General features: G+C 32.8%; 3 protein-coding genes and 1 long non-coding RNA gene across 4 annotated transcripts; 1 reads left to right on the top strand and 3 right to left on the bottom strand.

Moving 5' to 3' along the window:
- Window positions 1–909: 909 nt before the first annotated feature.
- Window positions 910–5699, bottom strand: LOC8267147. The gene is made up of 5 exons (XM_002528686.4): window positions 5163–5699; window positions 4138–4400; window positions 3820–4031; window positions 3432–3699; window positions 910–1434 (listed from the first exon to the last, which is right to left on the bottom strand). The coding sequence occupies exons 1-5, from the start codon at window positions 5254–5256 to the stop codon at window positions 1141–1143; spliced, it is 1131 nt and encodes a 376-aa protein (XP_002528732.2). The 5' UTR covers window positions 5257–5699; the 3' UTR covers window positions 910–1140.
- Window positions 5700–7646: 1947 nt separating this feature from the next.
- On the bottom strand, window positions 7647–9332 carry LOC125368651. Its single transcript, XR_007214357.1, has 2 exons — window positions 8906–9332; window positions 7647–8378 (listed from the first exon to the last, which is right to left on the bottom strand). It is a non-coding gene; the product is annotated as an uncharacterized LOC125368651 (long non-coding RNA).
- Window positions 9333–11047: 1715 nt separating this feature from the next.
- Window positions 11048–15328, top strand: LOC8267146 (protein TERMINAL FLOWER 1). Its single transcript, XM_002528685.4, has 5 exons — window positions 11048–11421; window positions 11531–11592; window positions 12410–12450; window positions 12600–12816; window positions 15050–15328. Exons 1-5 carry the CDS (start codon window positions 11224–11226, stop codon window positions 15111–15113), a joined length of 582 nt encoding a protein of 193 aa, XP_002528731.2. The 5' UTR covers window positions 11048–11223; the 3' UTR covers window positions 15114–15328.
- A 367-nt stretch (window positions 15329–15695) lies between these two features.
- Window positions 15696–16245, bottom strand: LOC8267144. Its single transcript, XM_002528683.4, has one exon. The coding sequence runs from the start codon at window positions 16239–16241 to the stop codon at window positions 15867–15869; it is 375 nt and encodes a 124-aa protein (XP_002528729.2). The 5' UTR covers window positions 16242–16245; the 3' UTR covers window positions 15696–15866.
- Between the last annotated feature and the right edge of the window lie 1054 nt (window positions 16246–17299).

Below are 17299 nucleotides of genomic sequence, written 5' to 3'. Positions count from 1 at the left end.
GGCTATTAGCATAATTAAAGAACTTCACCCATTAATCATATATGAATATTCAATAATTATTCTAATAGTGATGTATTGACAACATCATGATGTTGTGTGTATGCAACCAAGCTCACTTTTTCTTTTCATGCCACAAGGCATTTATACACATTACCTATTTTTACCATTTGAATTAGACAATAATCAATAAATTGGCTAGCAGAAAGAAATGTTTTAATTTTAAGAAGAAATTATAATATCCATATAATACACAACCGATATTAGAAATTTAAATTAAATTAAAAAAGATGGGAGGAGAAAATTAATAGATTCACTAATAATATAAGAAGATTGAGATTTATTAAGTTTGATTCGACTAGTCACTTGAATAATTAACCTTTCTTACTTGTATGCTTTTTAATATTTTTATATTTTGTAGATATGATAAACTCTAATACTTTTCCTCAAATGCAATTAAGTTTTAAAATTTCAGCTATCAGTTGAAATAAAAATCTCTTCTCAAATTTGAAACGCAATAATACCAATGAAATGAAAAATCGAATCTATCAGATAAAATTAGACTAAACATACTCTAATACTATATTAGAAATTCAATTGGAAAGAGATCAAGATGGATGGAGCATAAATCTCACTAATATAAAAAGAGAACCTCCATTATTGAATTTAAATTCAACCGTAATCAAAATAACTAGAAATAATCATTTTTGAACAGTTGACTCTCATAGCTTAAATATCTTTTAATATTTTTATTTTGTAGATGTCGTATACTATTAACAGATGCGGGGAGTTTTCAGTCAGGAACTAGCAGATAAACTAAGGATACTAAACTCAGGACGCAAATGTTAAGGATATCAGAGCAGTAGCAGATAAAGCAAGGATGCAGATTAAGCAATTAGTCCTCTCGAGAGATCTCGGAACACCAGCTAAAATTTAAAACCACCATCCCAGCTAGGCAATAGCCAATGTTCAAACTCAATTTCCAAGAACTTGCATAATTTTGAGGCAATTAATTATAACTATTGGTACAAGGTTTTATTTGTACAAAAACAGCGAGGGACAGAAATTTCAGTCTTCAGGTCGAATAGCAAAAGAAAACCAGAGTCTGACCAGAGGTAGTAGCCACATCAATATGGAAGGTTACTACTCTCCAGTTAGCTTCGCCTTCATAATTCTGTCAGCCATCCCATCAACAAAAGGAAACATGTGGCCGGAACCTGGTAGCTCGTGATAGTGAATCCAGGAAAGCCGTTGAGCAATATAGCGCTGCAACATAACAGGCACGAGACCATCTTCATCTCCTTGCCATAGATGAACAGAACCTTCGTTGTTTGGAAATGGATTTTCAAGATCCATAGGATCAAACTCCCAGGTGCCAAAGCCAATCATCAAGTCACGGTGAATAGATTCAGGTTCTCCTTGCTGTGTTGCATATCCCTGAGGGAGCCAAAATTAACAATAATATTGAGAAGCAAATAACAAAGTCAGATTAATAAGCCGAAATTTAAAAAGGAATTTTTCTTGGCTACTCCAGATATATACAGTACTCTACCATTGGGAAAGTGATACCTATGAAGTAATTATAAAATTATAAATATATGTTGCTGTCTCATTGACCAAGTATAAAGCACCCAAGGTATGTGTCATTCATCCAGTGATTTGGTTGCCATGAGATGGGGAGCAGCTAAGGATTTTCCTAATAAAATAACATGTAGCTGAAGTTATAGAATATTAACTGTTAACTGTGCTTTCAAGTGTCCATAGACATCAAAGTACTCGAAACAGATCCCAATCCTTTTCTAAATGAAAACAAATTGAAAGTATTGTAGGATACTATCATCTGATGGCTTAGTTGGATATCTGGCCTAATCTTTCCTCACAAAATCTGGTTAATGAGCATAGAACTTATGAGCTTACCATTAACTAGAGGTTGGACAATGTAGACTTTTCTAACAAAGTCTGCAAACAGGACTTGAACTCATAAAGGGCACCTTAACAAGAGGTGAGATGGAAGATCCTCTCACTATCAGATGCTAGGTCCTACAATCAGAACATAAATTCTAATAAGCCAGAAAATCTGGGCTATACCTCTGCATGAGCACATTTCTATCTCCAGTGTAAACTTTAGGAGCTAATGTATGAAAATAAGTTCAACAACAGTGAGCAGTTTGGTTCTTAAGATAATAAATTACTTTGAAGCTCCTGTTAAGCAAATTGCATATATCAGAGGTTTTCCAAACACTTGGAAAGAAAATCCTCAAGAGAACGAGAAATGTCACAAAGAACACCTGCTGGTTTTTTCCTAGTACCATCATTGAATTGCGGCAATCTATCACTAGAATGGCGGCTTTCAAAAATACTATCAGATGAGCAAGATAATAGTTACAATAAGTAGATGAAAGAATAATTCACTGGCCAACACATTTATCTATCAAACACATCCACCTTGATTGGAAGTCCAAAAATGCAAAAACTTAATTCAAATGAATTTTATTTAATCAATTCTCATGTTTGGAAAGCTCATAGTTCTTAAGAATCAATTCTTTCAACTTAAAAAAGAAAAGAAAAATAAAAGAGGGATTTTTCAAAAAATGAAATCATATTAAAAGTGACATGATTTTGCAAGAACTGAATTCAATTGAACTCTAGCACATGATTTTTTCCAAACAAAGTTATCACGAAACAAAAGAATAAAAATATTTGCCATAGTACCACAGTTTATGGCCAAATAAAATGGTTGTTGAGCAGGCAGATTTGCCTTGTTTACCTCAATCCCCTACCCTAAGCCCTATCATCATTCATAAGGAGATGACATAAAACTGCAACTCACTCCCTGGGGATCTGGACCAAAACTATCTTGAACAATATTTTAAGACCATGCCAATGAGCAATGACACTTTTAATTGGACCAGGAAATTGAACTCTACCTCATAATCAAGGATAAATCAAATAGATAGAACAGAAGTAAGAAATTAGGGGTAGGAAGAATATACCAGCAGACACTGCAGCATTATTTAGTTTCAAATACTCTTAAACCCTTCAGTCAGGTCTTAAAATATAGGGCCTCCTGTCACTATCTTTACAAACCATAAGCAATGTGTTGCATGGAAAACATGTAGGAGATAATACAGAACTACATAGAGCTCTTATAGGCAGTTTTACACTCCGAAAGCTTAGGAGTACGGTATTGCTTCCTCAATATAGCATGAAAAGAGATGATCATTGCTCCTAGAGATGGTACCACTCGTTTTACTAGAAAGAATATTTATTTCTAAGCAACTCGAGAAGCGAGACAAAGCGCATGCTAAACAACAATAATATTTTGTTTCACTTAATTACAGTTACTAGTTAAAACTTATCTTTGATTTATTTCCTTCTAAGGTGTGATATTAATAGCACAAGAAAAGAAACTGTATGCAGAAACAGAAAACTACCTCATAATTGTTTTTTTCCTGCAAAAGCTTTGCTACAACTTCTTTGTCTTGCCGAGATAAAATATTAGGATTCATAGCTATAGCAGAAGAGCCAGGGAACCACTTTTGAGTATTCCACCAATAAGTTAGCCAGGGGGCATAGTGGGCAACACGGAGCACCCATTGGTCTTGTGGAAACTGTTGCTTGTAGGCTTCTTTAGATAAGTTTGCAGGAAAACCAGGCCACCAGTAGTTAGTAACTGGAGTTAACAGCGTTGCTCCTGCTAGCCTGTTAAAGCAGCAAAAAATACTCACATAAGAAGGCACATAAAGTAAACAGTTATATATAACAACTGGGTCATTGTGTCCTCAATTATGCATTGAGTTATAAGGCTCCATTGAATAATACCTGTGAGGAATGTACTTGAGGCAGCTCCAAGTTAACTCACCACCCATGGAAAAGCCGACTATATAAAATTTAGATCCTAGTCCCAATTGATCAGCAAGCTCTTCAATATCCAAAGCCAGGCTTTTCAATGTTCTCTTTGGATGAGGATCACTCTCTCCATAGCCTGGTCTGTCAAAGGACACGATATATACCCCTAATTCTTCAACAATTTCCTGGATGAACCCACAACCAGATCAGACAATAGTAGTTACTAGCACATCAAACTCAAAGGCTTATAGGGTTGAGAAGAATAGGGACAAATGAACAAATAATTAGTACCGGTGATAAATGAGTGGCAATAACAGCTTCGTGCATATTACTCTTAAAACCATGGACAAAAATTATTTTGAATTTGGCCACATCTTTTGAGACACCATGTTCTTTGTAGGCCAAATGTCTCCCATCTCTAAGCTTTATTCTTGGTGCTGTAATTGGAGGACCACCTGCAGAACCACATGTCTTGGGTGAAGGAGGTAGGATTGACTGATAAGCCCATGCCAAAATCCCCACAAACAAGACCAATAATATTTTCGAGAAAATCCCTGAAATATTAAATTCGAATCAGACACAGTTGACATAATTAGAGCCAGAATTGAGCCAATTCGTACCAAAGCACGAAATCAGAAAACACAACAGCAGTACGTAAACCAATATACAAATTGCAATTCAGTGCTGCTGAAAATTTAGTCCTACAAACTCTTACTTGAAAATGTCTGTGAGTTTGAGCACGATTTCATGCCTTGTCTTGTCATTGCTATTGCCCTGATCTAGCATGTGAATATCATAATACAGAAGATGCAAATGTACAACGCAATATAGTTTACTTATTACAGAATGATAGGATCATCATCTGGCAAAGATGACATAAGGGGGAAAAAGAAGAATCCATTTGTTCAAGCGCCAAAAGTGAGTCGGAATGGTTCTATTCAACTAAAATATTTCAGATTTTACATAAAAGCTAAATCTATAATACCAAATCAAATGTCGAAAGCTTGTCTAAGTAAAATTGACAGCTTGAAATAGTCGAGTGCTCATAGAATCTTAATACAAGCAAAGAAATTCACAGCAAGCAACAAATCAACAACACAAATAAATTCCATTGTTCTAATTCTAATCTAAGAACCAATAATATGGAAAAGAAAAAAACATTCCCAGTTAAAATTTCATATCAGTAATCAAACAGAGAGCAAACATCAGATTCTGAATCACTACTTCGAATTACTATTAAACAAAACTAAGGAAAAAAGATTATCTAAAACCAAATCCAATTAAAAGAAGTAAGAGAAAATATAGAGAAAACCCACCTGAAGGAAGCTTAAAAGAACGGTTTTGCTTAGCTCTTCTAGTGTGAGCTCTAGCAGAAGCCGCAGATATTTTCCTGTTAACCCCTCCAGCCATTTCTGGCTAATCAGAGATTTATTACAAGTAAAACCTTGAATCTTTTTCCCAAAAACTGATCAGGGTTTTGAATGAAACGGCTAATCAGAGATTTATTATAAGTAAAAGCTTGAATCTTTTTCCCAAAAAGAGATCTGGGTTTTGTACAGCAGAGGGAAAATGCTCGACTCTTATTTAGTAGTGACTGTATAACCTAATAAATTAATGATGTGTTTGCTGTACTTCAGTTGGGTGTTTTGGATTTTGTTTTGGTATTTTCGCGGCTGACCAGGAGCAGTAGTGAGTAAGAACTGGTCTGGTTCTTCTTCTTACGTTTTTACGTGGACGAAAATAGCCTTTACACATTTGACATGAAGGCGATGGTCAATGACTCAAGATGATGAATGATTACTGAGCGGTAGGTGTGATTTTTTCCATGTTAGGGAAAACCTCCAAAATATGGATAACTTAGCTTTTATTAGGGAAAGTAGACAGTTTTTTCTTCCTTTCTTTTTATTCTTTTTCTCTTTACTTTTCTAAATTCATTTGATTTGATGAGAATGGACAATATGTGATATCTAAATAGATAAATGAAAATTAAATAACAAAAATAATCTTACCATGAAAACTTTAATACAAAAATTTTAGTTATACGAAGTAAACTTAAAAGAAAACATATCTTCGATTAAATTCGAAAATAATTTTAAATTTTCAAGATATTATTACATATTTTATTTTTTTTAAGAAAATAGGTTCGACAATCTTTTAATTCTATTAACTAATATTTGAATATAAATTCTTAATAAGTTTCTATTATTATCATTAAAATTTAAAAAATCTAGAGCCTCAATCAAAAAATGCGAAATTTTTAAAGACTGTACCAATGAAAAGATAAAAAAAAATAATATTCAGGGACCCAACTAACAATTTGATCAGAATTCATGCGAGTTTGGCGCGCATGGGCTTTAGAGAAAGAGAGGTATAGAAAGAAATGGGAGAAGATGCATTTTTGTCCCTAATGTTTAATATGAGGTGCACATTTACCCTTAAACTAATTTTTAGCTCAAAAAAATAAATTAGTCAAAAAACACTGTAATATAAGCCCCTCTTTGCAACTGAGATTAAATAGAATTAACAGTCGTTAAAAGTTTACTGACTTGGCAAGTCAAGTCAAATTGGTCTAAACATAATAAATCATTAAAAACCAAAAATATACATATAAAAAAAAAAACATAAATCCACTTTTTTTACCAGTTTTTCTCTACTCTTCTTTCTCTACTTTCTTCTTCTCTCCCTAATCTAAAAAATACAGTTTGATTAATAAAATTCAAAAATATCGTGTATTAATATAATCCCTTTACTCTCTCTCTTTGCCTTCTGCATCTTTCAGCTCGACATCTTCACCCTCTAATTACATTGTGCTGGTATTTGTGTTGATTTGGTAGCCGCTTACATTGCCATCATTTCCACCCTCTGGTTACAACATTTGACGAGTTTGGTAGTGTATTTTTGAGATCGATTGGCTTAAGGATTAATTAGTGAATCGATCGATTTTAACTTTTTTAATTAAATACAGAATATTACGAGTGATATATTGTTTTGATCTCTTCAATAGGTTCGTGTGTTTGTCAGCAGTGGGTTGATTATTCTGATTTTATTATTCGCTTTTGTATGATTTAGAATTTAGAAATCAGAAGGGAGGGTGAAAGAGTTTCTTTTCCTTTTCAAATTTTAGGAACTCAATTATGAGATTTTAAAGAACAACTGGAAAATCTTATTCGTGTTATTTACTTTTCCCTTGTTGTTTTTACTTGTTGATTATTAACATCAGATGATTTTTATTGTTGTTGTTGTGAAGGTTGGGCAAAAATTATTGGTGCAAAGGGCCGATTAGAGTTCAGTGTTGATGCTAAAAAAGTTTTATTGAAGTGTTGTTTGTGATAGGAACTATGTTTAATGTGTTGTGTGGCTCTCTCAGAACAATCAAAACCGCAAATTGAATGACTGATAACATAAATATATGAAGAGTAGAATCAATGTTTAGGATAAAAAGTTAGTTTCCTCTTCAAGTGAAGTATTAAAAAAAGCCCTAATCAACGAAATTGGTAGCAGCCTAGTGATGCATTTTGGTAGTGATGAAGGCAACAATAGATGAAAATGACGATGAGTACTAGCAAGAAAGGAAACAAAATATAGATTTTAGTAGCTGTGTAGTCATAGTTTGTATTTCTTATAATTTATCAAAGCATAAGATTGGGATAGTTGTATATTAGAATTGGATACACTAGCAATTACGTACTTGTTCTATAATGGGACTCAGTTTTTGCTTCTCTTTCTCAGGATTCATATTTTCTGGATATATAATGAGAAATGGAATCTTAATATTATTTTAAAAAAAGGAAGTAAGAGGATGAACAATAATAATGAATTATTCCATATATATATATATATATAGAATAAGAATTACAAAGCAGCCCGTTTCTTGGGGCAAGGTAAAACTGCAGGTTCTTGCAGGAATGGGATTCCCATCAATCCAAGAAAAAGCCCTCATTTTCTGATGAGATCAATTGCATTATTGTTCTCTCTCTCTTATGTATAACGGTGGGCAATTTTTCTTTCGGATAAACTTTGTGGTGATAGTGATGGAAATTCCAGTCCTGCAAGAACATGCAGATTTTTACCTTACCCCCAGAAACATGCTGATGTTACTTGACTGTCACTTTCATGCAGAGGTGTCTGTATGATTTTCTGGTTCAAGCTATCATTAAAGATTCACTATAATCAGCAGGCCTTTGTTTTCTAATGAACAATATAAAAACTTTATCAAACCAAATGAGGAAAAACCAACATTAAGAAATTAGCCTAAAGGTGATAAGAAAATGAAAAAATTAAGAAGAAAAAAAAAACACTTAAAATAAGCAAAAAGCCAACAACTATTTCAAGAAACCTGTTCTAATAAGCAAAATAATGACTGTGCTGTGAAGAAGCAACAAAATATCTAAGTAAACAATCCAATTAAGATAATAATGCGAAATGATGGCAAAACAATACAGCAGAAGCCTTATACAAAAGTTTGAAGAACCTTTGTCCTGCTGCCTTCCTTTACTTGATCATCAGCAGCAGACCTCGATATCAATATTGATCTAAAGATGTTAATGCTATGTTAAAAACAAAAGAAATCATTAAATCTAAAAGTTGAGTCGTGAAACGATGAATTTTAATATTCAGTTTTAATCATCTCAAATTTTCAATTGGATAATAATCAAACTTTTGAGCAGATACATAATGGACACAGAAAGCACAAATTCACCTTAAAAAGCTAAACCAGAAAAACAAAAACAAAAGTAGGGGAAATTTTTCAATAGGATAATAATCAAACTTTTGAGCAGATATGTTGAATGGGAATACAATGAACACATAAAGGACAAATTCACCCCTTAAAAAGCTTAACCAGAAAAAGAAAACAAAAACAAAAGTAGGGCAATGCTGATAATAAAAGAATCATATCAGAAACGACGAAGTGAAAAACATGACACTCTAATTCAGGTCTAACTGGAATGATAAGAGCATTTGAAGCAAGAGGTTTCAACTCGAGATTTTTCTTTACCTCTTGCAGGATTAATTTCTCAAAAAATAAAATTAAGAAAAATATAAATCTATAGTGACTAACCTGAAAAAATATCTCCAATTAATATACACTAATGATATTTCAGGCTTAAAAACATATATGGCAGCTGGAGGTCACAATCCACAGATTAAGAGTTGAAGGAGGATAAGCTTGGGAGATACAGAAAAGGTACTTTGGCTTCTAGTTATAGAAAATCCCACGTTCATTCCCCCTTACCAATCTCAGAGTTTTATTTTTACATTGAAAGGACTCCTCAGAAAAATATTGTCGCCTCCTGGGAACTTGTGGTGGGATCCTTTATGCCCCTTCCCCCCCTTGCTTGAGAGAATCTCTCTGAAAATGGTAAAAGACTCCTTTACCAAAGTGTAGATGTTAATTTGGGAAGGTTCTACGAACATCAAGAAAGAAAAACTTCAACTCAAGCAAAATCATTTCCTTTTTACTTATTGCGTTAAATGCTAAAGATCGGTGTTTGTTTATATAGGACTATATGTGGAACCTCATCAAGAAGAGATTTTACGTACAGTTTCTAAGTTAATTTTAACTGACATCTAAATTGGTACAAAGAATACAGAAAACAAAAATGACAACTTGCATGCATTGATTAGGACCCACATGCAGGATATTGTATGATTAATGAGTAAGAAGAGTTAGTGTATTTTACCTTTCATCCAATATATAAAGTGTTCAGAGTTGAAAATATTTTATTATCCGTAGTAATTTTGATCGATATATGTTTTAAAATAAATTTAAAAATATATAAATATAAATCTCTTTTTCTTTTTTCTCTAAAGAATACTAATTAGGCAGGACTACATAGACAATCAAGAAGCGATTCCAGGGACCCAAGGGATCACACATAGAATAGCTGAAATGATGGAATACAATATAAATCAATCATGATGCGGGGAAAGATATGGCTTCTGCATTTTTGAAATATATGGGACAGGGAGAAAGAATGATTGATTGCAATTCTATAATTTTACCTATTTTTTCAGGATCGCAATTTTGATGTTTTTCTGGGCCTATTCTAATGGATGGAACTCATCTGACCTTGTTCTTTCGGCTTAAAGCAGCACCGAGAATGGTTAAAGCCATAATAAAAGATTATCAATTGAGTATTTATATACTTTTAAGTTTTAAAATGTTATGTCTTAATATTTTAGTCATTAACTTGGTTTTAGTAAATTGTGAATTATATTTTCTTTTGAGAAAAGCTGACTAAAAAGACGAAATGATCTTAGTTTATGATTAAATTATATAATCCATTTTTGTAATAAATAATTTTAAAAAATCATATATTTATTAGACCCATTTAACAGTTGATTTTATGTTATTTGTTCACACTAAAAAAGTTACTGCCTTTATAAAATCGACTACTTTTCTTAATCATAGTTTATTTTATGATATGTAAGTTATTTTTTATTTTAGTCAACATCTTTTCTAAATTAACTATTTAGTGATAATTAGGATTTTTTTTTTTATGATAAGTAGAAAAATTATCTAATTTTCTTAGGGTCTTGTGTCCAAACTCATGTTCGTTGTAATGACATCTTTAGGATTAATAAAAAACTTATTTTTCTCTAATTTTTATGCATCAAACCTCTATCCTTTCATTCTTGCAATCTGATTTTTCGGTAAAATTAAAGTTTCTACTTGTATTCAATTCTCCAAAGTGATATGTACAAAATCTCAAAATTTGATCCTTATATCAAGGATATATTAATAAAGAATTGTTCTTTATTCTTTTAAAACATACAGTTATATTTTAAATTTTTTATTGGTGAACTGCACAAACTTATTATTATTAAAATTAAAATCAATCTCTATTTTTTCACTTTGTGATTGTTTGCATGCAAATATAAGTATAATTTTAGATTAAATTTTTTAAATAAATCAAATATTTGAAAAAAAATTAAAAAGAAAAGAAAAATAGATGCGCATATGTGATGATGACTGGGACAGAAATTCGATTCAGTGGGCGAATTCAGGTTCCACCCTTATTCTAAGAGTATAAAAATCAAAATATTCAGGGAAATATGAGAATTTATAAAAGGGATTTAAAATTGTTTGGAAAGCTTGTTGGGGGAGGGGCCGTCGTTATGTGTGACCGCACATAGTCGAGTAGTCTTATCCCTGTCCCATGTACATATTCTATATAGATATTGTATGGACTGTTCTCAGACTAAAGCTAGATATATATAAATTATACAAATTGCAGATACTACTTATTCACACATGCACTATAAATATGACCCTTCTAACTTAGTCTTTCTCATCTAAGTAACACCCACTAATTCCAATTATTCATTTTCCTTGTCAAACCTTTCTCCCTCTCTGTGTGATCACCCTGTATAGCTATGTCAAGAGCTGTGGAATCTCTCGTTGTTGGGAGAGTGATAGGTGATGTTGTTGATTCTTTCACACCAATGCTAAACATGTCTATCAGTTATGGTAACAGGAGAGTTTTCAATGGATATGAGCTCCATCCATCCCTAGTTGCCCTCAAGCCTAAGGTTGAGGTCCAAGGAGGTGACATGAGAACTTTTTTCACATTGGTATTGTATACCTTCTCTAAGAACCCTTCTTCTTCAAGTTTTCTTATCAGAATAGAGTTGTACTCGTCATTTTAGATTGAAAATTTCTATCTATTCAATTTGTCTTCAGGTCATGACAGACCCAGATGTTCCTGGCCCTAGTGATCCTTATTTAAGGGAGCACCTACACTGGTATAAGAGGAGATAATTAACCCATGTATTCTTTTTGTGTGTCAGGGCTTGTTTTCGTGCTCAATATCTATAAATATAACCTACCCCGTACCAAATCCTTTTCGCAATTATTATGTACTTGAAAAGTTTTATAAGCTACCTGGGGCATGGCCTCTACATAGCTGGAACTTTTACACTTAACTAGAATAAAGATGCTACTCAATATGCTCATATTCACATGCAAAGTTTGCAATCTTAGAGACATTTCCAACGCATATATGTGCACTTTTTGCATTATCCTGTATATGTTGCGCCTACAAGTAATTAATGTGGCATGACCCTCTTTCTTGTGAAAAATTTATTCCCACCCAAGAGATTAAATTGCTACATAAGATTTTAATAATTTTATATTCTTAATTCACTCACCCATGCATGCCTTAATTTACGTTGGAATATCTGATTAATAATATAGGATGTCCAAGGATAGAACTCTTGCTAGATTTTTCAATCAAAAAATTAAGAACATGAAGAAATTCAAAACCATCAAAAACTTTAAGTTATTTGGTAAAACCGTAAGAATAGTTTGTATCTGTAATATTTTATCTTATATGATTTCTTTTATATATATAACAATGAAACTTGAACTAAAACCTTAAGTAACAGCAGATTTTGAATCCATCATAGTAAATACTTATCCGGGTTGGGGTTTGCATATCTAAGCAGTTGAATGCTATACTATGCTTCTCATTTACCTATTGAAAAACATAAAATATATAAAACAAAACCAAATTAGTATCAGAATGTCTAACATTAAAATTTGTATTGAATTGTTTTACAGGCTAGTGACCGACATTCCAGGAACAACAGATGCCACATTTGGTAAATTCATTTGCCTAATTAGACTGAATATTAAACTGTATCTTGTGATAATATAATTTGTAGAACTTTTTCCTAGAGAGAGAGAGAGAGAGAGAGATCAAGAGATAATTACTTTTGTTACATTGATTATTATAATTTTTAACTAACAGGAAGGGAAGTTGTGACCTATGAAATTCCAAGGCCAACCATCGGGATTCACAGGTTTGTGTTTGTTCTATTCCAGCAAAAACGTAGACAAACAATCAATCCACCTTCTTCAAGGGATAACTTTAGCACAAGAGATTTCGCTGTTGGAAATGATCTTGGTCTTCCTGTTGCTGCTATTTACTTCAACGCACAGAGAGAAACTGCTGCAAGAAGTAGACGGTAATGGATCTATTTCATCAGAATCTTTATAGTTCTGAATCATATTGATGATCATTAATAAAACCTACTAAAAAGAAAAAAAAAAAAAATTAGGTTGCATGCAGGAAGAGAATCACTGCTATCTTATTGTGTCTGCCATTGTTTAGAAATGTATTAAGAACTGCTGTTTGAAGATGTGTGGATTCTATTGTCTCCTTGCAAGTTTACATTAATTATTACAGACAGCTGTTTGATAGTGTTATTTTCAGAGAATTAAGTTACTTGTATTCATTGATGAAATATATATGTTATATAATATTAGATTTGAACAGAGTTATAAGAGATATGAACAAACGTGTAGGTGATAAATACACTTAAAATCTGTTAACAGTATAACAATACAGAGGATAACAGTTAGCTGTACTGTCTAACTAATAGACACCAATTGGTGGCATGTATCTTCATTTTCAACAAGTGAATCATTATAAGACATGTGATCTCCCTAAAACATTGGCCATGCTTGGTGTTCCTGTTCTTTCTTTTTTTTAACGAGATATGTTGATTGATTAGCTGACAAAGACTCATTGTACACTAGAAAATCCTTAACAATATTATGCTGTGATGCCTTCTTCAGGCTGAAAGGACAATTAGACCTCGATGCTGGGTAAGGGGTGATTATTCCCTCTTGGTCCATAGCCCATAGCGTGTTGTCCTTTTAATGAATAAAATAAAATTAATCAATCCTTTTATTTTATCCTGCAGACCATCTGCTCCACGTTCTAATTCTAATTCTTTTCTTTTCAAAAATTGAAGATTAAGGTAAAAAGGGGAAAAAAAAAAAAGAGATGTGATACAGTCAAATACTTGTGCTTTTCTGGGCTGATGTTGGCCATCTATGGCAGTCAGTAATCCTCCTTTCTTCTTATGAAACATAAGTAGAGATTTACTACTATGAAGGCAAGGCATAAGATTAAAAAAAAAAAAAAAAGAGCTTTTGGACTAATTCAGAATGTACAATTAAACCTTAGGTTTAATTCTTCAAATTAGATCAACATCATTCTTCAATTTCTTATAAGAATTCAATTGTATCCAATCTGTTAACCCGTTAACTCCTTTTTAGTAGTGAAGCACAGTAAAATTTACTGGTCCAATAGCATATAAAAATGTGGATTCTAATTATATATTTAAATATAAATAATTAAATTCAAAAATTTTATTCTTAAAATTAAAAAATTTACTGTGACCACTATTTCTACCTCTATTAAATCCGTCAAACATACGATCTCCATTAAATCAATATTCATCGTCACCACCAATGACCTCCATCTTTCCTATTAATCCACCAAATCAACTGAGACCCACCAAAAAAAGAAAAGAAAAGAGAAACAAAAACTTGACGTTCAGTGTCCATCACTCCTCTTCATTCGCTTGATGTTCATCGACTGTCGCTCTTCTTAATTCGCTCGACGTTCATACAGCCACGCCATTGTCCTTGTCGCGTCTAGCAACGCTCATTGTCGTCGTCGCCTCCAGCCACGTTCGTTGTCCTTGTCGCCTTCAGCCATGCCCGTTGTTCTTGTCACCTCCAGCCATCATCACCTTTACCGATAACAATATATAATCAAATAAAAAGAGGTGGTGCAACAATGATCAGTGGGTGTTCGATGGAGGTGGCTGGGTTATATAGTTAGAGGTAGTGATTGGATTAAGTTTATGCTTTATTCAATTTTCATTATTCATTTCAATATTTTAAAGCAAAATCATAATATAATTGATCTATGTTTTAAGTGGTCCTGCTCTTAACAGAAGTTGCAATTCTAGTAACAATTTGACTTATTTAAAGTATATTTCCGATTATTTAAAGGCTTTTTTCTTTAAATATAGAATAACCGAAAGTATGAAGCTTTATAGTAGAATCATAGATAAGTCAAAGGACGAAGAATCTTACTTAAAGTAGAAGAAGCATCAAAAAGTAGAATCTAATTGTTGGGAGATTAGAAATCATACCATACAAATTTAAGCAACTAGTAATAGACGTCAAATCACCACTTTGGAGTCCATACTAAAGGTACCAAAAATCTATACTCAATATGCTAAGAATCCACCTCAAAAAAAGAGAGCACAATCGAGAAAATATTGTCCACGTGTATTAATAACGAATGCTCACTTATATTGTAATTATTTTATTAGTAAAACTTTTTATTTAATGTTTGTGATTCAATCTAATAAATCTAACGATTTAAAATTTTTTCAGAACAAATTCGGAGGGCAAAAATGATCCAACCTTCGTTTCTCCAGAATCTTCTGAAATCTTCTAAAGATCACTGCTATTCTTGTATCCAACTTGGAAATATTCGCACTACAATATCAATGAACAAGGAATAACACCATCAGACAGTAGTAAATTATCCTTAAGATATTGCTCTTATGATTTCTGTGTACTGTCTTTTTCTTTAGCACTGTAGATATCACCACAGAAAAAGAAAATGAAATATGGAATCATTCAGAAGAACAAACTAAACGAGATTTGAAATCCCTTCTGTGATTTGCTGGACCAAAATAAACAAAATTCTGATATCCCATCATTTTCAGGAATTCTTTCCATCTGCGATTTGGGAATTCTTTGTGTCTGTGTATATATACCTACAATAGAGGTTGTAATTTTTTTTAATTCTTCAGCTATTCTGAAAGTAACTTTTAGAAAGAACTGGATTTTTTAACTTTTCTACATTTTTAAAATTTGCTTATGAAAAAGCAGATTCTGAAAGTATAGAAAAAAGAAAGTCGAAAGCTTATCTGAAAAAACAGTGTTAAACTAGACTTTACTGGTATTTCTAAATTATATTAAATATGCAGACCGATACGGTTCATGCACCAAATACGCATGGAACAAAATGATATGTATATATAATCCAGGTCGTGACTATTAAAATTCATAATCTGGAAAAGGGCTATAGTCATTTAGATTATGCTTTTTTTTCGTAACTAAATTGGACAAATTCTATATAAATTTAGCAAGTTTTTCATACACCTGTGATGGCATGAACTGCCATCATTTTTATTCTTTAATTCTATGTGGTAATATTGCTTCCAAGCAGAAGCTCTTGGAAAGACTGATGAGGAGTCTGCGACCTGAAAAACATGAGCTGTTCTGCCAAAGACAAAGCATTGCATACAGTAGATGGAGTTGGAACTGCACTTGAAACATCTGCGATTGGCAACAAACAATTAGCAAGAAGTGCACTGCTTCCTGCTGCTGTGAAGTAGCTTTCCCAGTAATGAGGTGGAGGGATGCTGTTGACTGCCTCGATATCAATTTCGAAGAGCTCTTCTTCATCGTCTTCAACATCTACTGCAACTTTTGAGGGTTCCTTAGCAACTGCAGAAGCCATTGCTCTAGTTTGTCGGTGAACAACATTGGGTTTATGCAAGATATATATATACATATATATATATATATAGAGAGAGAGAGAGAGAGAGAGAGAGAGAGAGAGAGGGACTGGGGAGCCAGGAAGGTGGTAAGTAGAACTATCTTCAACAAATCAACAACCATCAAACAGAATTTAGAGCTTCAGTTTTTTTAAAGGGACAATAACTATCTTCTCTTAGCTACTCTAAACTCCACCTTACGTGTTGCTGACATGGGCATATGTTTTCCTTCTTTTTCCATTAGTGTTCAAGAAATTATATAGGAAAATAACAACAGCAAGTACCAATTCAGCAGTTCAGAAAATAAATATTAATCCAAAGATAGATATAGACCAAGGATAATTTTGATAAATAAATCATTTTTTTTATTAAATTATAACAATCGAGTACCCAACTCGGTTCGATAACATTGCAAAAAATACAAATTCTTTTTTCAGAAAACAAATATTATGAAGTTAAGAATCCAGCATTTGTAATTTTAGTTAATAAACAAGAAGAATGGATTTCTCAAGTTCTTAAACTTTTTGTCTGAAATTGCTTGAGTTAATCATCTATGAATTGTAATGCATACTAGAATAGTGGAAGCTGTTAATGATCAAAATAATGGCTTTTTTAGTTAGTAGGATGAGCTGCTGCTTTGTTTTCCACCTAAACAATCCATATTAAGGTCAACAGAAGTAGACCTAACAACCTCAACTGAAAAGACGATTATTCAGCACTTTCTCCAATATAACGACAGTATTAACAATCTCAACTAGAGTTTCAACCACCATGAAATTCTAACATCTGTACTTATCCATGTCCTTATCGTCCCTGTATTGAAGGGCATTAAAAATTATGCAGATCCTCTCAGATGAAGTCTTTTCACCAGCCAACAGGACATGCCAAGTTTCAAGAGGTTGTTCACCTCAGTGTTCAAATTTTCTTTGGCATCTGAACTTTACCACTGGCAACAGTCTACCATTGATATTTGATTGAAAATAGAAACAGATAAGACTCATGATGGTCAACCTCAAAAGTGTTGAAGCCCTGATGGTTGAGGAGAGCCCAAACTACAATACGGATTCATGCAGTT

This window comes from Ricinus communis, chromosome 10 (assembly GCF_019578655.1).
Source record: "Ricinus communis isolate WT05 ecotype wild-type chromosome 10, ASM1957865v1, whole genome shotgun sequence".
Taxonomy (NCBI): domain Eukaryota; kingdom Viridiplantae; phylum Streptophyta; class Magnoliopsida; order Malpighiales; family Euphorbiaceae; genus Ricinus; species Ricinus communis.
The sequence above is the reverse complement of the archived record's forward strand: the minus strand, read 5'-3'. Positions and strand labels throughout refer to the sequence as shown.